This window comes from Rhinoderma darwinii, chromosome 5 (assembly GCF_050947455.1).
Source record: "Rhinoderma darwinii isolate aRhiDar2 chromosome 5, aRhiDar2.hap1, whole genome shotgun sequence".
NCBI lineage: Eukaryota > Metazoa > Chordata > Amphibia > Anura > Rhinodermatidae > Rhinoderma > Rhinoderma darwinii.
This window is the reverse complement of record NC_134691.1, coordinates 166685036-166709364: the sequence shown is the minus strand read 5'-3', so window position 1 is coordinate 166709364 and position 24329 is coordinate 166685036. Positions and strand designations below refer to the sequence as shown.

The window sequence follows — 24329 nt, the reverse complement described above, 5'->3', positions numbered from 1 at the left end:
AAAATGATAATTTTTACAAAATTTCTTCAATTTTTCTATTTTTTCATTAATTTCCACAAATCGTATCAGTCCACTTTTACCACTAAAATAAAGTACAACATGTGACGAAAAAACAATGTCAGAATTACTTGGATATTCAAAACTTTCACAGAGTTATTCTCTGATAAAGTCAGACATACCAGATTTAACAAATCTGGCTTGGTCATTAAGGTCTTTTCAGGCCCGGTCATTAAGGGGTTAAAGAGGAGGTTCACCATACCAAGCCTTTATTTTACATGTAATGCCAATAATGTCTTGAAATTTTTTTCTACACTGTTGCTTGCTTGATCTGAAAATAAGGGAATGAATGTACATTCACCTGCGGAAAACACCTTTCACAGGCAAAAGTAACAAAAAATAAAACAGGGAAGTCAAAAAAAATGTTGAATTCATCAGGGCTTCACTGTGATACTACTACTAGAGGCTAGCTGTTTTACTTCAGCCTGCCCCTGCCATTTCATAAACTGAACGCAGGCTGCTGTTTATGCTGGAGTCTAGACTGTATTCTGCTGGGTTTCTCAGAATGTGGTAGAGGATTTAAATTTAGCGGATCTCCCTGAATAATCAGCGATTCTGATAAAACTTTTAGAGAATTGTCACTTATTCAACAAAAAAAAATAGTTTATTCTTCTAATATAAACCATAGGTTTCTCAAATAAAACCATATTTGACCCCCTTCCCGCAGCAGCCAGTTATAGCTTTTCTGATGTAAAGATTATTTTTTTCTTAGTTTTTTCATCCTTGCCTTCCAACAGCCATAACTTTTTTTTATTTTTTCATCGATGTAGCCGTAGGAGGGCTTGTTTTTTGCGGGGCATTTTATTTAAAAAAAATTTTTTAAATTGGCACAATTGTTGGGGTACGTATAATGTATAGTTGTTTTTTTACTGTGCTTAACATGCGGCATAAACAACATGATAACTTTATTCATGCGAGTTGTTACTATTACGGTGGTACCAATTTGATTATTTTTTTTTAGGTTTTTCGAATTGTACACAAAACCTTTATCATTTTGTACAAAAAGAAAACAAATGTGTTTATTTTATTGTACGGGTGATTATGGACGTGGCGTTTATCATAATTTATTTAGATTTTTTGTGATAATACAGCACTTTGTAAGGGAGAAAAATGTTTTTCCTTTTCTTTACTTGGAATTTTCTTTTTTTTGTGCATTTTTCTGAATTTAAATGTATCTGCTTGTAAGGCAGCTGTTATACCACAAAAAATAGTTACTAATTAATATTTCCCATATGCCCACTTTATGTTTGCATTGTTTCTTGAACATTCTTTTATTTTTCTAGGATGTTACAAGGCTCAGAACATAAAACAGCAATTTCTCATATTTTCAAGAAAATGTCAAAAGCCTTTTTTTTTTTAGGTACCAGTTCAGTTCTGAAGTGGCTTTGAGGGGCCTATGTATTAGAAACTCCCCATAAAACCCCATTTTAAAAACTAGCCCCTCAAAGTGTTCAAAACGTCATTTAGAAAGTTTATTAACCCTTTAGGCATTTCATAGGAATTAAAGCAAAGTAGAGGTGAAATTTGCAAATTTCATTATTCTTGCAGAAGTTTAATTTGAATCCATTTTCTACTGCAACGCAGAAGGTTTTACCAGAGAAACACTACTAAATATGTATTGCCCAGATTCTGCAGTTTTTAGAAATGTCCCACATGTGACCCCAGTGTGCTACTTGATTAAAACACAGACCTCAGAAGAAAAGGAGAACCTAGTGTATTTTGGAGCCTCTTTTTTATTAGAATCTATATTAGGCACCATGCCAGTTTTGAAGAGGTCTTGCGGCGCCAAAACATTGAAAAAAAACAAACAGAAAAGAACCCATGTTGAAAACTACATCCCTCAAATAAATTATTTATGGGTGTCGTGACCATTTTGAACCCATATGCACTCTTGCACAGCTTATAAATTTTCACAGCATACCTTGCCCTCTTACTAGGCAGGTACTGGCGGAATTGAAGCCTGCGTTTAAAATGTACCAGGGACTCATCAACAGAAATACACTTCTCGGGGGTGTATGTTTGGGCAAACCGAAAACTGAAATGGTCCAATAGGGGTCTCAGTTTACACAAACGGTCAAAACTGGGGTCATCTCAGAGTGGGCACTGCTCATTATTAGCATAATGTAAGAAGCGTAGTATTGCCTCATAACGCATCCTGGACATGGCAATGCGGTACATCGGGGTGTGGTATAAGATGTCTGTGCACCAGTAGGTCCTAATGGACGGCTTTTTCAGAAGCCCCATGTTCAAGTGCAGTCCCCAGAAGTTGCCCAACTCTGCTGCGTCTACAGTGGTCCACCTGTGGAATTGGGCATAAAATGATGTGGTTTTCACCGTAATATACTGTTGGGCATATAAATTTGTCTGGGAGACCATAAGCTCTATAAAGTCATCTGAGAAAAAGAACTTGAAAAACTCCATCTCACGGAAACCTGCCGTTGAAATTTGATCCCCGGGCTGCCCGTATACTCGGGGATTTGGGGCTCATAATTGTCTGGTGTGGGGGTCCAAATGGGGTCACTTCAATCGGGGGTTTTAACTGTGGTGGTGGTCCTGGGACATCTCCTAGGGGGTCCCTCCTCATCACTAGATGAGGAGGTTAACAAATAAAAAACGTAATTATTTTTTTTTACTTCCCTGATGACAAGCTACGGCGACTATTCCGACACTAAACCTAACTAGATTATTCCGAGCATCCCTAACAATAAACTTAACTATAGCGATGGATCCCTAACGCTAAAACTAACTAGGGTGACGGATTCCTGACGCTAAAACCTAACTACGCTTTTTGACGGTTCCCTGAAACTGACTAGCCCTAATACTAAACTAGCTAGAGGATAGCTTTCTAAACTTTTATTATTTCAATAATGTTTTTTGTTCTTTTTGTATTTTATAAAGGAAAAAATAATCCACAGGGACCAAGAAATGTTGCCAGTGAAAGGAGATCACTGACCAAAAATGGGGGTGACAAGGGGAACACAAGGACAGGAGTGGGAAGTGGATGGAGGAGGTGGGAAGCACAAAAAAGTAACTTTTTCACGTTTTTTTCAAGTTTTACAGCAAAATTCTCCTGACACAACCACTCTGAATTACTCTCTAACGCCAACAGAGAAATTCAGGGTGGGAGCGGGAGGATGTGAGGTCTGGGGAGGGAAATTATATATGCAATCGCCGCTATTGGTCAGTAGTCACGGACTAACAAATAGCAGAAATCACTGAGGCGGGTCCACCGCAAATGGTCCTGGGGTATTGAGCTGTAATACAATAGTAGTTTGTAGTAAAGGTGAATCCAGCACTCAAAAATAAAAGTTTCAAGGTTTATAGCTATGATTAAGGACCTTATCGGTCTGAAACGCGTAAGCGTGGTCCCGGTATTTTCTGTTTTAAACTTCTTTGTTTTAACATGACCTAAATAAACCTTACAACTTTTATTTTTGAGTGCTGGATTCACCTTTACTACAAACTACTATTGCCTTAATTACCTGCGGTCGACACAGGACCAGTTTGGGAGTATCTGCGAGCACCTACAGCATTCGGATTTACTCCATACCAACTTGCATCAATGAAAACGCATTGGAAACGCAACCAAAGCATGGTGGACATGTGGTGAGCGAAAATTATAGCAATATTTCTTCTATTATTGAGCTGTAATAGCCTGCTGTCGGAAACGGCAGGTATCACAGCTCAAACACGTGCCAGGGAAAAATGGCGCGGTGTTTATTCAGGTCAGTACGATTACTGAGCTGAGCGCGAACGGTGCACTCAGCACGACGTAATAGTACGGAGCGGAGCGGGAAGGGGTTAAAAATACTTGAGGGGCTTTAATATTAATATTTTCATGGTTCTCCTACAACACCTGTGCTTTACTACTGAATTACACTTCTACAGTAATTCCAAACCTGTTTGTGCCCAACCCTTCATTGACACTTGTTCCTTACATGGCATTCGCATAAAAATAGTAACCAGCGGTTAGTTAGTGCTTAGCAAAGTTAATTTATTTGTCGTATGCTTCATTTTCTGTATTTTTCATCACTTTCATTCCAGTAATTGTTACATTGGAGGAGGAAGCAATTCATATGTGGGTTTAGAAACAATTTGGCTAGACATGCTGACATTTAAATTAAACAAAAGGCTCTCTTAAGACACAATGCAGTAATATTTCAATCAAGAGGATGGCAAGACTATGGACAGCTTGGGCAACGCTTACAATAAACTTTAACCCCTTAATACCGCACTTGTTTTGGACCTAAACCCCTTCAGGACACAGCCAATTTTTTTCAAATCGGACATGTGTTACTTTATGTGGTAATAACGTCGGAATGCTTTTACCTATCCAAGCGATTCTGAGACTGTTTTCTCGTGACATGTTGTACTTTATGTCAGTGAAAAAATGTGGTCGATAATTTCGGTATTTACCTCTGAAAAACACCAAAATTTAGAAAAAATTTGCAAAAATTTGCATTTTTCTAAATTTCAACGTATCTGCTTGTAAAACAGATGGTAATACCACACAAAATAGTTACTAGTTAACATTTCTCATATGTGTACTTTATATTTGCATAGTTTTTTGAACGTTTTATTTTTCTAGGACGTTACAAGGCTTAGAACTTTAGCAGCAATTTCTCATATTTTAAAGAAAATTTCAAAAGGCCATTTATTCAGGGACCACTTCAGTTCTGAAGCAGCTTTGAGGGCCTTATATATTAGAACATTCCCAGTAGTCACCCTATTTTGAAAACTGCACCCCTCAAGGTATTTGAATCAGCATTCACAAAGTGTTTTAACCCTTTAGGCGTTTCACAGGTATTAAAGCAAAGTAGAGGTGAAATTTACACATTTAATTTTTTGCCGAAATTCATTTCTAATGAATTTTTTTTTTCTGTAACACAGAAGGTTTTACCAGAGAAATGCAACGCAATATTTTATTGCCCAGATTCTGCAGTTTTTAGAAATATCCCACATGTGGCCCTAGTGCGCTAATGGACTGAAACACAGGCCTCAGAAGCAAACAGTGGATTTTGGGCCTCCTTTTTTTTTAGAATATATTTTAGGCACCATGTCAGGTTTGAAGAGGTCTTGTTGTGCCAAAACAGTGGAAACACCTCAAAAGTGACCCCATTTTGGAAACTACACCTCTCATGGAATTTATCTAGGGATATAGTTCGCATTTTGACCACACAAAATTTTTCGCTAAATATATTGGAATTAGGGCGTGGCTTAGCAGCGCATGTGAAAGGAAGCATAAACCGGAGCTCCCGCTGCCGATATCCTACAGAACCATCCTAAAGACTCACTTCTCCTACCGGAGACATACCTGAGGAGAGAGGGGAAATCGTGGTGATCAGGGAGACAAAATTCTGGACGCATCGGAGGCTGTGATGACCCGATCCAGGAGATCCAGGACGGCAGAGGACGGTGAGCTGGGGGCGCAAGATGGCGCTGACATGTGCTCATATGCAGTGAACAGGGATGTGAGAGGGGCGGCGGCATCGCGGCTGGAACGCTTTGCCAGAAAAACCCCTGTGAACAGTGATAAGAGGGAAAGGATGGCGGATGGAGGGAAGGAGCAGGCTGGCCGTTCTGGATCTAGATTTGAACCGCTGCGAGCGCAAATGGAGGCAGAGGAGGAAGAGAATGGGGAGACTGTTGCAGATGACTTAGGAGGAGGATTGGATCGAGGTGTACAGACCCTGGACAAACCGGGCCCAACGCTGGCAGATGTTTTTTCGGCGGTAAGCCTGAGCAATAGCACGCTAGCTAAACTTACCTGCCAGGTGGGGGCAATTAAGGAAGATTTGTCCATAATACGGCATGATCTTCAAAAAGTGTCGGAACGCACGACAGCGGTGGAGGGTCGAGTCAGCGAAATAGAAGACAGTATACTGCCTATGAGAAGAGACGTGAATGCTGTGGCGGTGGATGTTACGTATCTTTTAGCAAAAACCGATGACCTGGAGAACCGCTTGCGTCGAAATAACGTCAGGATGGTGGGCATCCCTGAAAAAGTTGAGGGGTCCAATCCAGATGCTTTCTTCGAAAAATGGCTACTGGAGGTTTTTGGCAAGGAATCGCTGACCCCACTGTTTGCGGTGGAAAGAGCTCATAGAGTGCCCACACGACCGGGCCCACCTGGGAGGCCACCGAGACCGGTGCTAGTGAAATTGCTTCATTATAAGGACAGAGATCTGATTCTTCGACAGGCCCGAGAAAGGCAAGATATAAGAGTGAACGGGGTGAAAGTGTCGTTCTATCCAGATTTCTCTGCGGAGATACAGAAACGGAGGATGCAATTTCTGGACATTAAAAGACGACTGAGGAATCTTCGAGTTCAGTACTCCATGTTGTATCCGGCTAAGCTCCGAGTGGCGGCATTAGGATCCGTACAGTTCTTTGAAAATCCGAAAGATGCGTTACGGTGGTTGGATAGTCACGAGGCTCGACTAAGACATGATCCGGAGGAAGCGGCGGCGTGATCAACAAATGGATGGGTGAAGTCGGGACTCTGCTATGGTGGAAGGAAGAGGACTTGCGCAAGAATATAAGGCATTATTTTCTGCATTTATATGTTGATTTTTGTTAAGATGATGTCTATATCTCATTGTTGGCGGGAGGAGAGGAAAGATGCTGTCAGTCTAAAGGCAGAATTGAATGTAGGAGTCATAAAAATGTTACTTGTTTATTGAGGAGAAGGTGGCGGGAGGTTCTTGGTTTTGGAGGTTAAATTGTGGAAACAGATGGATTTCTACAATGTGAAAGGGAAGCTGTATGGTCATGGTGGTGAAGTTTTCTTCATCAGCCCAGGCCCTCTGAGGAGGGTAGGTTTATGGAAAGTTGAGTGGGAGGGGGTGGGGGGAGGGGGGGTGTTTGGGAGGGAAAGGGAGTTTGAAACGCAGTACGCTCTGATTGTCATTGGGAGTAATGGAAATAGCCACTGTCAAATGCAAAAAAGATTCAGATGGGGGGTAGGGTAAATCTTCTGTCCTGGAATGTGAGAGGTATGGGGGAGGTAACAAAAAGGCGAGCTATCTTTGAATACCTGAAAGGACAGTCTGCTGGAGTGATGGGTTTGCAGGAAACTCATCTTACTATTGACACGGTGCAGCAAGCGCATAGGGTTTGGATTCGACATAGTTTTCACTCCTTTCATTCTACATACTCAAGGGGGGTTAGCCTCCTGGTTCATAGAGATGTGCCTTTTAGCTGTATAGATTCCTTTAAAGATAGGGCAGGTAGATATGTTGGGGTGCACTGTAAATTGTTTAACTGGGAATGTATAATTGTGGTGTTGTATGTGCCTCCCCCGTATTCTGTGGGTCCGATGAGAGAGGTGCTGGAGAAACTGGCTGGGTGGCCTATGATACCGACTATATTGATGGGAGACTTCAACAACATAATGAATAAAGGGTGGGATAAATTTCCAAAAGGGGGAGGGGTGGGAGATATTGGCCTGACGAGATTCGGAAAGTACATGATGGAGGCTGGGTTTACAGATATTTGGCGGGCAAAATGGCCCTCTACTACGCAGTATTCGTGTGTATCATCTACATATGGATCATTATCACGAATAGACCTAATGTTTAATAATGGAATGGGGATGGAATGTGTGGAAGGGGTGGAATACTTACCACGGGCACTGTCTGATCACTCCCCAATGTTACTTAAGCTCCGAACAAGCTCAGAGATGGGGGGGTTGAGAATGCACTGGAGGTTAAATCCGTTCTGGATACGGTTAGTGGGAGAGGAGATAATAAATATGAGTCTGCAAGAATACTTTGAATTTAATAAAGGTACGGTCCCTACGGATATTTTATGGGATGCTATGAAGGCGACTATAAGGGGAGTGTATATACGGGAGATCTCGCTCATTAAAACTAAGTCGCGACAAATGGGTCAACATTTGACAGATAGGGTCACAGTAACAGAGGAGAGGCACGTTACTAATAACACTGCGGAAACACTAGCCCAATGGAAGGTTGCTCAGAAATTGCTTAGGGAACATCAGCTGGAGCAAGCGGCTAATAAAAGACTATTCTTACAACAAAAATACTATGAGGAGGGTGAAATGGCGGGCAGACTGTTAGCAAATATGGCACGGCCGATGCGGGAAAGTGCGTTTATTCATCAGCTGCAGACAGTGCATGGGACTCTGGTTGGAGAAACAGGGGATATATTAGAGGTGTTAACATCATTTTACAAGGAACTGTATTGTACTAAGGTGGACTACTCGGAGGATCTGCTGTCAGAATATCTGGCAGAAATGACATGGGTTACCCTGGGGGAGGAGGAGAGAGAGGGATTGGAAGAGCCAATTACGCTAGAGGAAATACAGGAAGCGTTAATTTCTATGGCAAACGAAAAGGCTCCAGGGATAGATGGTATACCAACTGAATTGTATAAAGCATATGGGGAGACGGTTCTGCCGGAGTTATTGGAAGTGTTCCAGGATAGTTTCACCAGGGGGAGTTTACCGCAGACAATGTATGAAGCTGTTATAGTCGTAATCCCCAAGGAAGGGAAAGATCGGAAACAACCTGACTCATACAGACCGATATCTCTATTAACCACGGACATTAAAATTTTAGCGAAAGTACTGGCTAATAGGCTGTCGCGAGTAGTGACTAAAATTGTGGGGACAGATCAGTCGGGATTCATGCCATCGCGCTCTACGGCAGTTAATCTACGTAGACTTTTCCTGAATTTGCAGACAGATGCTCCGGATGCACGGGGTAGAGCAGTGCTGTCTTTAGATGCCGCCAAGGCGTTTGATAGTGTGGAGTGGGGGTATCTGTGGGCTGTCTTGGAACGGATTGGCTTTGGAAAGAAATTTATAAAATGGATACAATTATTATATAAGGAGCCGGTAGCTAGGATAAGAGCAAATGGAAGGATGTCAGATTCCTTCAGACTGGAGAGGGGGACGCGACAGGGATGCCCACTTTCGCCACTACTATTTGCGTTGGCAATTGAACCCCTAGCCAATATGGTAAGACAGCATCCAGGGATAGAAGGGTTTCGGTGTGGGGAGCTGGAGGAGCGCATAGCATTATATGCGGACGATATCTTGATGTTCTTGGGGGAAATAAATTACTCATTGCCAGTAATAATGAATGTATTGGAGCGCTTCGGTAGATTTTCAGGACTAAAAATTAATTGGAATAAGTCGGTGTTGTTGCCACTCCAGCCAGTAGATACGCCGTTGGTGATTGGAGGAGTTGAGGTACCGTGCGTACAGAAATTTAAGTATCTGGGAATCATGATATCGGCGAGGGTGCAGGACTTTATTGAACTAAATGTGATACCATTGTTGAACAAACTCACGGATAAGACCAAAATATGGCTCGGGCTACCACTGTCAGCACTGGGTCGAGCAAATCTCATCAAAATGATTCTGATGCCCCAGATTCTTTATGTGGTGCACAATGCCCCAGTGTGGTTGCCTAAATACTGGTTCAGAAGAATCCACAACTTGTTTAGGGACTTGGTGTGGAAAAGGGGGATCCCCAGGATAAAACTGGATAAACTACAACTACCAGTGGAACAGGGAGGGTTAGCTATTCCGAATGCATGGATATATTATCTAGCGGCCCAATTACAACACTTTAAGGGCTGGAAGAATAGGGAGGAGTGGGATTCTAGTGGGAAACTGGTGTATTATATGGGTCAGAGAACGGATGTATTAGAGGCCATGGAATCTCATAAATTCAGGAGGGAGGCAAGAGGAAAGCCGACTTTACTATTAATACATAGAGTTTGGTGGGAAAGTAAGAAATTATTGGGGGCCACGGGATGCTCCAACTATATGCCTTTATGGGGCAATCCATACCTATGGGAATTTAATATGCTGGAAGGATTTCAAGACTGGGAACAGGCGGGGATTAGATATGTGTACCAGCTGTATGAGGGAGGTGTTCTTAAGCCCTTTGCTCGAATACAGGAGGAGTTTGGACTCCCACACCGACTGTTCTACCAATATCTTCAATTAAGGCATGCGGCGCAGGCTCAAGAGAGACTGGTGGATTTGAGCTGTTCCACCATGGGAGGGATGGAGCGGGTACTAGGGGCAAAAGACACTAAAGGGATTATCTCGGTGCTATATAATACGCTACTCTCTTGTTTTCTGGGAGACCCGTTGGTGGAAATCAGACGTAAATGGGAAGAGGATGTAGGACCCATAGGGGATGAAGACTGGGAGGAGATACTGGGATCATCTAAAAAACTCTCTATTAGTGTAACGCACAGGAGGTCACAACTTTTTCTATTACACAGGGTGTATAGGACGCCTAAGGTGCTATGGCAAATGCGCATTAGATCAACTAAGGAATGTCCCAGGTGTATGTTTGATGGGGCGGACATAAAGCATATGTTTTGGAGCTGCCCGCTGCTAGAAGGCTATTGGAAGGAAGTTAAAAGTGTGGTGTCTAAAGTATATGGGAGAGATTTCCCAATAGAACCTAAAATATTCTTACTGGGCTGCATTGGGGAGGAAGGAGGGGATGGAATGGAGCTAATGTCTATTAAAAAGATTTTGTATCATGCTAGGAAACTAATCGCAAAATATTGGCTGCAGGCGGATCCCCCGGAGGTAGCTGAACTGGTTGGGTATGTTAACCACACGGTATCACTGGAACAGCGGATATATCTGAAAAGAGGGACAATTCAGAAATACGAGAAACAATGGGGTAAATGGGTACAAGCCTATGGATAAGATTTGGAGGAGGGATGGCACATATACATGCTTAAGGTCTGGTGAAATATCGGTTTACTATGAAAGAGACACGGAGGAGGAGTGGTGGAAAAATCAGGGAAGAGAGGGAGTACTGCAAGGGAGGGGGGTAGTTCAGTTGGAGGGAGAAATAGGTGATGGTATAACCAAAGATGTTGTATACATGCCATAAAGTACTTGAAGAAATTTTGCACTACTTAAGTGATGTTATGTTAATTTTATATGTTTTCTGTAAAGTACTGTAAGAAATGTAAAGGCTGTATAACTGATGTTGTATTATCAATAAAAACTTGTTTGATTAAAAAAAAAAAATATATTGGAATTAGTCTGTAAAACTGAAAATCTACTGTTTTTCTGAAAAAACAGAAATTTTTAATATTTACAAGGAATAATGAAGAAAATGCACCCCAACATTTGCAAAGCAATGTCTCCCGATTACGGCAATACCCCATATGTGGTAATAAACTGCTGATTCAACCCACAGCAGGGCTCAGAAGGGAAGGAGCGCCATTTGGATTTTGGAGCACAGATTTTGCTGGAACGGTTTTCGGTGCCATGTTGCGTTTGCAACGCCCTGGATGGACCAAAACAGTGGAAACCCCCTAAGTGACCCAATTTTGGAAACACCTCTCAAGGAATTTTTCTAGCGGTATAGTGAGCATTTAGATCCCACGGGTCTTTTTCAGAATTTATTATAATGAGGCCGCGAAAATGAATATCACAATTTTTTCCCACTAAAATGTTGCATTTTCTCATCTTCACAAGGGACAAAGGAGAAAAAAAAAACAACCAATTTTTGTAAAGCAATTTCTCCCGAGTACGGAAATACCCCACATGTGGTCATACTTTTTTTTCATTAGAAATGAATTAACCCTTTCAGGACTGATCCATTTTTTGCTTTTTTGTTTTCGTTTTTCACTCCCCACGTACTTAGAGCCATAACTTTTTTCTTTTTCCATCAATAGAGTGGTGTGAGGGCTTATTTCTTGCGGGAGGAGCTGTAGTTTCTATTGACACCATTTAAAGTGCCATAAAATGTACTTGGAAACTGAAAAAAAAACAACTTTGCGGGCTGATATAGGAAAAAATCTGATTACACTTTTTGGGGTTTTCGTTTTTACAGCTTTCGCCGTGCGGTATAAACGAAAACGATACTTTATTCGGCTGCTCAATACAATTACGGTGATTCCAAATTGATATAGTTTTTTTTAATATTATACTACTTTTACAAAGAAAAATCTAATTGTTAAAATAAAAATTGTTTTGTTTCACCACATTCTGAGAGCCGTAACGTATTTATTTTTCGGTTGATTGAGCGGTGGGAGGTCTTATTTTTTGCGGGATGAGCTGTAGTTTTATTGGTATCATTTTTTGGTACATAAAAAGTGATCCAAAAGTTGTGTCATTTTTTTTGGGGAGCTAAAAGTGACAAAAAAAACAGCGATTTTGCCGGTTTAAATTATTTCAGTTTTTTACGGTGTTCACCGTGCGAGTTAAATAATGGTATATTGTAATAGTTCGGCCTTTTACGGATGTAGCGATACCAATTTTGATTATTTTTTTTACATTACTTTAGAAGAAAAATGGGAAAGGGTTTTTTTTTTTAACTTTAAACTTTCTTCTTCTCTCACTACTAATAACTTTAATTATTCTACATATTTTATTAGTCCCCTTTGGGGACTTGAACCAGCGATCATTGGTACAATATACTGCAATACTAATGTATTGAAGTATAGTTATTTTTACAGGCTTCTGTAACCGCACGATCGCTGTTCCTGTCCGTTTGTCCTGGCTGTCAGCTGTAATACACAGCTGACACCCACAGCGTATGGAGCGGGCTCAGCACGTGAGCCCGCTCCATACATCAGCCCCCGCACCATGACGTGCTATTAAGTCATAGTGCGCAAAGGGGTTAATGCACAGCGGATGGTGTGAATATTGCAATTTTCCACTGATATGCCATTTTAGTGCATAATATGTTGTGCCCAGTTTGTGCCACTGAAGACAAATACCTCATAAAACGTTAAGCGTGTTCTACCGGGTATGGCGATGCCATATATGTGGGCGCAAACTGCTGCTTGGGCATGCTGCAGGGTTCAGAAGGGAGGGATGCCTTTTTGCTTTTGGAGCGCAGATTTTGGTTGGTAGTAGTTCTGTTTGGGGTCTTGCTGTTATTATAGGTTTATAATGTGGGGACATATGTAATCTGTGCGGGGTACATCAGGGCATAATAAGAAGGTATAATAATGCGGTAAATAAATAATATTTCATAGATGTATGGCCGGTGTCGCACTGATAAATGGCGCCCGATCTTATCCAATTTTGGAACACTGAACATTTTGCATCGCCATATTCTGAGAGCCAGAACTTTTTTATTTTTTCACTACCGGAGCTGTGTGAGGGCTTATTTGTTGCGGGACAATCTGTACTTTTCATTGGTACAACTTTGGGGTACATGTGATTTTTTTGATCACTTTTTATTACATTTTTTTGCAAACCGGGTGAACAAAAACAAGCAATTCTGACAATGTTTTTTAGTTTATTTTTAGCGGCGTTCACCTGGGCTATAAATGATAGTTTTACTTTATTTTGCGGGTTCTATACGATTACAGCGATACCATATGTATATAGGTTTTTTTATGTTTTGCAGCGTTTGCGCAATAAAATCACTTTTTTATCAAGCCGTAACTTTTTTATTTTTCAGTCAAAAAAGCTGTGTAAGGGCTTGTTTTTTGCGGGACAGGTTGTAGTTTTTATTTGTTCTATTTTGGGGTACATGCGACTTTTTGATCACTTTTTATTCTATATTTTGGGAGAGGTGGTGAAATAAAATTGTGATTCTGGCATTGTCTTTAGTTTGTTTTATTTGTGGCGTTCACAGTGCGGTAAAAATAACATTATAATTTTATAGTTTGAGTCGTTACGAACGCGGTGATACCAAATGTGTACTGTTTTTTAACTGTTTCATTTTTTCCCTATAATAAGAGACGTATTATAGGAAAAAAAAATCTTTTATTTTTACACTTTTGTAAAACATTTTTATTAACTTGTTTTTACTTTATTTACTTATTACACTTTCTTTTTTTACCTGCAGCTCTGATCACTGCTAGAATACATTACACTACCTAGGTAGTGTAACGTATTCCAACTGTCAGTGTGACGTCACAGTCACTCTGACAGTTAGTCTAGGAGGACCAGCCAGAGGATGGTCCTCATAGACTTGCATACATGGAAGACCTGGAGGCCGTTGTCTGGCCCCCCGGGTGCCATCACAAGCATCAGCAGCCCCCACAATTGCATGGGGGCTGCTGATGCGCTACAAACCCCCTACATGCGGAGATTGCAATCGAGCTCCGCATTTACTGGGTTAATTGCCGAAATCTGCGTCAATGAGCCGCTGATCGGCAACAGTGGAGTGTCATCTGTCAGGGACAGCTGACGTCCCGATTCCCGACGCACACTGTCACAGACACGGTCACCGACAGTGTGCATCGCGAACGGCAGTGACGTCCTTTCACTCTGGCAGGAAGTCCATCAGGAGGCTGGTCCCGATAGGCTTCTGTACATGGCAGACACGGAGGCCATTACTTGGCCTCCGGTCGCCATACTAGCCATTTGCAAACCTCACGATTTCATTGTGAGGTCTGCCGATGTGCTAGAAACCCCTAAAATGCGGCGATTGCAATCGATCACTGCAATTAAGGGGTTTATTTGCCAAAATCAGCGGAAATAAGCCGCTAATCGGCATACAGTGGAGTGTCAGCTGTCCTCCTGGTTGTACATCGGGGAACTGCGCAGTAACTGTACATCCCCGTGCGCTAAGACACTGGCCACCCGGACGTATAGTTGCCTCGTGGTGCGCCTAGGAGTTAAATGAGTTGTCCCAAGGTTGAATATTCTACTGCTCTATTAGATCAGGCAAAACATAAATTTCCTAGATATTGCCGTTACATATTTGCTATGGCGCCCCCTGGTGTTCTTTAGATTCCATCTCAGATCGTCCACTCAAGGTGTCTTGTACCGGTGAGAAGAAGCCACTTTTAGTGTGCAGAATCTTATAGTCTTGCCTGCACAATATTAGGAATCAATCCGCCGCCTGTGTACGAGAGGATCTGGGTGGTGGGAGTAAGCTACTGAGCATGTGTGACCACTAGCACTGGACACATTAGCTAGACATTTTGAGAGGAAGTCAAACAAACAACAGGGAGCACCATAACAAATATATAACAGCGATATCTAGACACAGGAGGATTTTTTTTAATGATTCCGATTGAGAAATTGCTGAAGAAAAACATTCATTGTGGAGGCTTGTGTCTGAACACCAAAAACTATGAATAAATATTGAGCAGTGTGTATTCCATAAATATGTCGAAGAGATTATAACTTACCTGGCAGAAACCTTACAAAGCGAGGCATAAAATGAAACTGGGGACATGTGGAGCCATTATTATGAGGAGGACCTAGGTAATAGAATAAAAAAAAAAAAAACATAAAAAACAATTAATTGTGTTCCTAAAGAAAAGCAAAGGGTGTGTTTTATGTCAAGGCAAAATTGAATGGATTCATATAGCAGAGCTGGATATAAAATCTAATTTGTAGCAGGAGACGAATAATGACATGGTCAAGTCAAATCTGTTTCATATTAGAAGGGGCACATGTTTAGGGGACTAACAGATCATCCAGGTTTCAAGAAATGAAATGTTCAGATGCAAAGCAGAAGAAAAAAAAAAGAAAGGGGAAGAACTGGTTTGAAATCCGCTCTATGCAAAAACAAAAAATCTGTAATAGAATAATATTTTTTTCCTTGTGTTTTAATTTTCTCAGAGAATAGGCGAGATTTGGTACAATGGGTAATGCAGCACTATTTGAATGAAGTAATGGTTTACATACTGCTTGTAAATAAAATAAGGGGTATGGGTGAGTGAAAAGAGATAGCCTGGTAAATCATGTTATTATAGATCATGCATAGCAAGCCTAATATGTGCTACTGGCTGTTAGTAAAACCCAAAATAAGTTGGCCTCAAGAAATGTAATTCGGCTTTATGCCACCAGAGGAGCTTGGTGAGAAGAACTCTAAGGGTATGTGCACACACACTAATTACGTCCGTAATATACGGACGTATTTAGGCCGCAAGTCCCGGACCGAACACAGTGCAAGGAGCCGGGCTCCTAGCATCATACTTATGTACGATGCTAGGAGTCCCTGCCTCTCTGCAGGACAACTGTCCCGTACTGTAATCATGTTTTCAGTACGGGACAGTAGTTCCACGGAGAGGTAGGGACTCCTAGCATCGTACATAAGTATGATGCTAGGAGCCCGGCTCCCTGCACTGTGTTCGGTCCACTACTTGCGGCCGAAATACGTCCGTCAATTACGGACGTAATTAGTGTGTGTGCACATACCCTAAGGGAGGTAAATATAGTAATATCGTCCTGTCCAAACTTATGACCGGATAACAGTCAAGAGTAGTATTGTAAGAGCACTGCCCTTTTCTTCATGCATTCTAGCCTGGCGCCAACCAAGAAATACCCTCATCAAGCCATTCCCAAATGTACTGAATCTCTGAATATTTGATTGCATACAAGATGGTCTGTATATACAGTGCCCTGTGAAACGTATTCACCCCCTTGGTGTTTTTCCTGTTTTGAATCAGCACAACCTGGAAATAAAATAGGTTTTGAATTTGATATAATGTAATGGCCCTGCATACAATAATCCAAATTGTTACAGTGGAATGAAGAAACCAATACTTTATAAAAACGAAAAAGTTATGAGTGCATATGTATTCCCTCCCTTTGCTATGATCCCCTAAATAAGATCTGATCAAACCAATTCACTTTAATCAGTCGACTCCGCTATTGATTCCGTCGGAAAACTGGAAACCTGCAGGAATGGTGACGAACGGAAACCATTAGCGATGTTTCCGTCACCATTGATATCAATGGTGGCTGAAACGGAAGCTGTGGTTTCACTTTCACTTTCCGTTGCTGGGTTCACCCGATGGAAACCTCCGACGGAACCCCGAAACGGAAATGAACGGTGATGTGAACAGGCCCTAAAGCTACACTGGAGTGGTTTCAAGGGAAATAATTAATGTACTGGAATGGCCGAGTCAAAGCCCAGAACTCAGTCCAATTGAGAATCTGTGGTATTGGAGACTGCTGTACACAATGCAACCCATATAACTTGAGGGAGCCTGAGAAGTTTTGCCTGGAGGAATGGCCACAAAGCTCAGTGTTTAGGGTTAACCCCTTCAGGACCAAGCTCATTTTGGCCTTCAGTACCAGACCCATTTTATTACTTTATGTGGTAATAACTCTGGAATGCTTTTACCTATCCAAGCGATTCTGAGATTATTTTCTCGTGACATATTGTACTTTATGATAGTGGAAAAATTTGGTCGATAAATTCATTGCTTATCTGTGAAAAACACCAAAATTTAGAGAAAATTTGAAGAAATTATGATTTTTCTAATTTTACATGTATCTGCTTGTAAAGCAGATAGTAATACCACACTAAATAGTCACTAGTTAACATTTCCCATATGTCTACTTTATGCTTGCATCGTTTTTTGAACATGCTTTTATGACGTTACAAGGCTTAGAACTTTAGCAGCAATTTCTCACATTTTTAAGAAAATGTCAAAAGGCTATTTTTTTCAGGGACGAGTTCAATTCTGAAGTGGTTTTGAGGGCCCTATATATTAGAACCCCCATAAAACATCCCATTTTGAAAGCTGCAGCCCTCAAAGTATTCAAAACAGCATTCAGAAAGTGTTTTAACCCTTTAAGCGTTTTACAGGAATTGAAGGAAAGTAGGAGGTGACATTTTCAAATAATTTTTTTTTTTACCAAAATTCATTTGTAATAAAAAAAATTCTGTAACACAGAAGGTTTTATCCGAGAAATGCATCTCAATATTTAATTGTCCAGATTCTTCAGTTTTTAGAAATATCCAACATGTGGCTTTAGTGTGATACTGGACTGAAGCACCGGCCTCAGAAGCAAAGGAGTACATAGTGGATTTTTGGGCCTCCTTTTCATTAGAATATATTTTAGGCACCATGTCAGGTTTGAAGAGGTCTTGTAGTGCCAAAACAGTGGAAACCCCCAAAAGTTACCACATTTTTGAAACTTCACCCCTCAGGAAATTTATCTAGGGGTATAGTTAGCATTTTGACCCCACAGGTTTTTTGCTAAATTTATTCGAATTAGTCTGTGAAAATGAAAATCTACTTCTTTTCTGGAAAAACATAGAATTTTCTGATTTTTATAAGGAATAAAAGGAGAAAAAGCACCCCAACATTTGTAAAGCAAATTCTCCTGATTACGGCAGTGCCGCATATGTGGTAATAAACTGCTGTTTGGACCCACGGCAGGGCTCAGAAGGCAAGCAGTGCCATTTGGATTTTGCAGCTCAGATTTTGCTGAATTGGTTTCAGGGGGCCATGTCACATTTGCAGAGCCCCTGAAGTACCAGTACAGTAGAAAATCCCCAGGTGTGATCCCATTTTGGAGACTATACTCCTCAAAGAATTAGATTAGAGGTGTAGTGAGCATTTTGATCCCTCAGGTGTTCTAGATTTTATTTGAATTGGGACATGAAAATGAAAAAATATTTTTTTTCTAATAACCTGTAGATTTCCACAAGGAATACAGGAGAAGAGACACCCCAAAATGTGTTATAGAGTATTTCCCTACTCAGGAAAAATTGTGTATGTGGTTGTAAACTGCTATTTGGACACATGGCAAGGGTCTAAAAAGGAAAAAAAAGCACAATTTCGTTTTTGGAGTGGAGATTTTACAGAATTGTTTCTTGGCGCCATGTTGTATTGCGATGAGGTACCAGTACAGTGAAAACCCCCGAGAAGTGACCCCATTTAGGAAACTACACCCCTCAAGGAATTCATCTAGACGTGTAGTGAGCATTTTGACCCCAAAGGGTTTGCAGAAATTAGTGCACAGTAATGGTGTTTCAGTTTATAATGTGGGGGTATATGTAAGCTGGGCGGAGTACATCAGGGTACATGTAAGCTGGGCGGAGTACATCAGGGTACATGTAAGCTGGGCGGAGTACATCAGGGTACATGTAAGCTGGGCGGAGTACATCAGGGTACATGTAAGCTGGGCGGAGTACATCAGGGTACATGTAAGCTGGGCGGAGTACATCAGGGTACATGTAAGCTGGGCGGAGTACATCAGGGTACATGTAAGCTGGGCGGAGTACATCAGGGTACATGTAAGCTGGGCGGAGTACATCAGGGTACATGTAAGCTGGGCGGAGTACATCAGGGTACATGTAAGCTGGGCGGAGTACATCAGGGTACATGTAAGCTGGGCGGAGTACATCAGGGTACATGTAAGCTGGGCGGAGTACATCAGGGTACATGTAAGCTGGGCGGAGTACATCAGGGTACATGTAAGCTGGGCGGAGTACATCAGGGTACATGTAAGCTGGGCGGAGTACATCAGGGTACATGTAAGCTGGGCGGAGTACATCAGGGTACATGTAAGCTGGGCGGAGTACATCAGGGTACATGTAAGCTGGGCGGAGTACATCAGGGTACATGTAAGCTGTGCGGTGTACATCAGGGTACATGCAAGCTGTGCGGAGTCCATCAGGGTATATGCATGCTGGGCGGAGTACATCAGGGTATATGTGATCTGTGCGGAGTACATCAGGGTATATGTGATCTGTGCGGAGTACATCAGGGTATATGTAAGCTGTGCGGTGTACATCAGGGTATATGTAAGCTGTGAGGAGTACATCAGGGTATATGTAAGCTAGGCGGAGTACATCAGGGTATATGTGATCTGTGCGGAGTACATCAGGGTATATGTAAACTGTGCGGTGTACATCAGGGTATATGTAAGCTGTGAGGAGTACATCAGGGTATATGTAAGCTGGGCGGAGTACATCAGGGTATATGCAAGCTGGGCGGAGTACATCAGGGTATATGCAAGCTGGGCGGAGTACATCAGGGTATATGTAAGCTGGGCAGAGTACATCAGGGTATATGTAAACTGGGCGGAGTACATCAGGGTATATGTAAGCTGTGCGGAGTACATCAGGGTATATGTAAGCTGGGCGGAGTACATCAGGGTATATGTAAGCTGGGCGGAGTACATCAGGGTACATGTAAGCTGGGCGGAGTACATCAGGGTACATGTAAGCTGGGCGGAGTACATCAGGGTACATGTAAGCTGGGCGGAGTACATCAGGGTACATGTAAGCTGGGCGGAGTACATCAGGGTACATGTAAGCTGGGCGGAGTACATCAGGGTACATGTAAGCTGGGCGGAGTACATCAGGGTATTTGTAAGCTGGGCGGAGTACATCAGGGTATATGTAAGCTGGGTAGAGTGCATCGGGTCATAATAGGATGATGTAAGAATGGGGTAAATTAATAATACAATTTAATTATCCATGATACGCTTTGAACCAATCCTTCATGCACAGGCCAGATTTTTGTGAGCAGGAGTCACACTTCTAAAGGGTGTCCGTGGTATTGTACAAAATATCCGCACTCCAGAATTGCCTAATCTTGGACTTCTTCACTAGCCCCATATGTAGCACAGACCCCAAAATGTCAGTGTCCGCTGCATTTACAGGGTCTACCAGTGGGGGCTGCAAATGATGACGTGGGGTTTTAGGTGAAGAACTGCTGCGCATATTAATTAGTTTGGGCCGTCATTTTGCATTATTGCGTTCCGAGAGTTATAACTTTTTATTTTTCCGTGGACGAGCTGTGTGAGTGCTTGATTTTCATGGGACGAGCTGTAGATTTTATTAGTATCATTTTGGGGTACATGCGATAATTTGATCAGTTTTTATTCCATTCTTTGGGATGTGAGGAGACCAAAAAACTGAAATTCTCTCACTGTTTGTAATGGCGATCTCTGTGCAGTAATAACAACATGTTTACTTTATTCTGCTGTTCGATACGATTATGGCAATACCAAATTTATATCGTTTTTATATGTTTTACTACTTTTGCACAATAAAAACTTTTTTCTACTGTAGTTTTTATTGGTACCATATTTGGGTACGTGTGACTTTTTGATCACTTATTAAATTTTTGGGGAAACGTGACCAAAAAAGGAAATTCTGCCATTGTTTTTTTATTGTATTCTTTTACGGTGTTCACCGTGCGGGATAAATATGAAATATTTTTATAGGTGGGGCCGATACCTATTATGTATGTTTTTTTTTTTTGTTTTTTTTTCTAAGGGCCTGTTCACAACAGCGTTGGCTTTCCGTTGGGTGAACCCCGCAACGGAAAGTCAAACTGAAACCACAGCTTCCATTTCCGTCACCATTGATATCAATGGTGACGGAAACATTGCTAATGGTTTCAGTTCGTCACCATTCCTGCAGGTTTCCGTTTTTCCGACAGAATCAATAGCGCAGTCGAAAAACGGAAACCTGCCGGAACAGTGATAAATGGGGTTCACCCGACGGAACCCCGGAACGGAAAGCCAACGCTGATGTGAACAGGCCCTAATTATAAAGGGCTTGATCAGGGAAACAGGGTAATAATTGTTTTTATTACATAAAACTTTTAATTATTTAAAACTTTTTTTTTTTTCCTTTTTTTTCCACTTTTAATTTTGGGTTCTTTGACGCGGAAACCGCTTCGGAAAACGAGCCAAATACGGCCGAAAATGCCACGTGCGGAAAAACCGGCTTGCGGGAAAAAGAAGGGACATGCCCTATCTTCAGGTGTTTACGCCTCTGACCTCCCATTGACATCAATGGGAGGCAGAGAAAAATTACTGCGGGCGAAAAACGCAGCGAAAATCTGAGATTTTCCTCCTGCAAAAAACTCTGAACCCAGCCTTACACATACTAGGGGACTTGAAGATCTGATCTTCTGATCCCCAGTACAATACACTGCACTACTTCTGTATGTACTTATGTAGTGCAGTGTATTGTAACTCATTTTACAACTGACCGTTAAGCCTATTACGTCCCGCCTTGGGCAGGAGCTAATAGGCTCTCGTACATGGCATCCAGGAAGCCGTTGCTAGGCCTCCTGGTTGCCATTGCAACCATCAGCACCCCACAATTTTTTTGCGGGGGGGGGGCAACGGGGTACAGTGGGAGCCCCCTCCCTCTGTGTCAATCACTTAAATGCTGCTGTTGCTAATGACAGCGGCATTTAATGGGTTAAACAGCGGCGATCGGAGATAACTGATCGCCAGCATCGCAGCAGGATGTCAGCTGTATATTACAGCCGACACACGCTGAAGATGAAGCGCGCACAGCTCCTGTGTCCGCTTCATCCTCAGGGCGTTACAGTACGCCCATTTGCGGGAACGACACGCTAAAAGGTTGTACAGTAACGCCGATTTGCAGGAAGGGGTTAATAGAGACACACCCCAAGCGACTTCCATCTGTAATTGCAGCAAAGGCGGCTCCACAAAGTATTAACTTTCAGAGGGTGAAAACGTATCCACATTAAAGTTCTCTATTTTTTTTATCTTGACTATTGTTTTTTGTCTCAATAAAAAATATTTTGCACATTCAAAGTGGTAGACATGTGTAAATCAAATGGTACAAACCCCCCCGAAAATCCATCTTAATCCAAGGTTGTAATGCAAAAAAACAGGAAAACCACCAAGGGGGTAAATACTTTCTCTTCCATAGTGTTCACGAATACCAAGCTTCCTGGAGATTAATACCATGACATACCGAGTACGGAGCACAGTTAATGCCCAGTATACAAGGGTGAAGCCTTAGATATATTGTTTGACAACACCACAAAAATGTAGAAACCAGCTAAAGGCGGTAAGTTACTGTGACATACTTTAGAATATGCCACCTAGTAACAAAACTAGACAGTGCGCACTAGAAAGTGAGATCCATATCCCTGAATGAGAAAAGAAAACTCCACTGCTTTTCTTACAGACTTGGAGAAAAAAAAAACTCCTTGGGGAAATTAAAACAGTGGAAAGAAATTACAACAAGTGGGTTATAAGTGACTATAAAAATATGAATGTATTATGTTTGTGGTTTGAATTCTGACACACGATAAAATAAATAGAACTAACAAGACACAATTTTTACGGCGTGCAGTAATACTGAGGTAGAAAAAAAACAAACAGACATGACACGTAGGCTACTAAATGGTTCAATGCATTTAAAGCCCACAGGGTAAAGCATTTCAAAAACCAAGTAAAACAGACGTACCAATAAGATTCCAGTCATGAAGCTCTAATATGTCCCTGAACAGATAGGAAGAAAACCGTTCCAGTCCCTTCACACAGAAATGCTGAGGAAAACAGAGGTTATACATTAGTATCCATACTAGCATTAGCCCTCGGAGGGGTGCAGTAAATGACAGGCAGGTAATGAGGTCAGTAGACGTACACAGAAAGGGTCATTATGCCAAGATATTCAGCTATATTGAATAGTAAAATATCATAAAATGACCAGTAACAATAAAAGTAACCTTACTGCATCATTCTATTAGTAGAACCTTGCAGAGTATTTATGGTTTAATGAAGTCTGGGTATTTGGTAGCTTTATAACTACTATTTTTATACATAGTATCGGAAACGCCAATGCTAAAAGAGTAATACTATGTAAAACATGCCATAAACGTCTGATAGATGTGGGACCCACATTATATTCCAGTCGCAGCAAGCATTTAAAAAGCACACCAGCAATTTTTTTTTTGCACATATAATGCTAATTTACCAGCAATATTCTAGCATGGTCATTTGTTTCTTCCCAGCTTCGTTGCATCTGTACATTTTGAACCCTTTCATTATGGGCAGATGTTTCATGTGATGTCAGTCTGACCACCAAAAAAATAGACCATGCTCTCATGTGTAGACAGGAGGTCAGTTTCTCCTGTGTGGTTGACTTCCTATGAACTACAGGATTACATCATCACCAATCAAATGCCTCCTGGCAGCTCGGAGACACCTCCACTACCACCCTCCTTGTTCCTCTATGTCCCCCGTGCATATAGTGCTACTGAAGAGATCATTTCTGTGTTATCTAAGGGAGCAGAGATGCAGCGATATAATAGGTGAGTTAATACAATGATTAGCTGCAATTCTAAAACTCCCCTGACTCATACGGTCTATATTATCGGTGAGTGCTGTGTGCAAAGAGTCCAGTGTATTTCCACGAGATGCAGCTTCACACTGCTCTCCCCTGCATCCTGCATGTAAGAACTAACAGAGAAGAATCTATCAGTAGCACGTGGCAGGCTGAAGCGGCATCACGAAGGATACACAGACTCTGCAGTGTGAGTCAGAGGACAGCAGTTCTACAGTAGATCACTGATCTATCAGAAGCTGGAGGCAAGGAAAGCAGTTGAAGCTGCATCACATAGGATACAAAGACTTTGCAGTGTGATAACAAAAGTTATATGTCACTGATCTATTACTTGCTGAACTTATATAGAACTCAGAGCAGATCAAATGCAGCTTAATGAGTATCCGCCCCCTCTGCAAAGCCAGTGGCATGACGGAAAATATAGGCTGCATTAGGGGAACCATATCAGAGAATAGGAAGCAGCCAAGATGGCAAACA

At 41.7% G+C, this 24329-nt stretch overlaps 1 protein-coding gene and 1 long non-coding RNA gene across 2 annotated transcripts in view; one reads left to right on the top strand and one right to left on the bottom strand.

Annotated features, from left to right (window-relative positions):
- DROSHA (drosha ribonuclease III) overlaps positions 1–24329 on the bottom strand; it is a 270019-nt gene that overhangs the window by 181593 nt on the left and 64097 nt on the right. Inside the window, exons 11-12 of the mRNA XM_075826743.1 lie at positions 22974–23055; positions 15169–15240 (exon numbers count right to left, since the gene is read on the bottom strand). Of these exons, the coding sequence (XP_075682858.1) occupies positions 15169–15240; positions 22974–23055 (154 nt within the window). The remainder of the gene's footprint in view (positions 1–15168; positions 15241–22973; positions 23056–24329) is intronic.
- The window catches only part of LOC142651716 (uncharacterized), a 47661-nt gene that overhangs the window by 7037 nt on the left and 16295 nt on the right, over positions 1–24329 (top strand). The window lies entirely within an intron of this gene.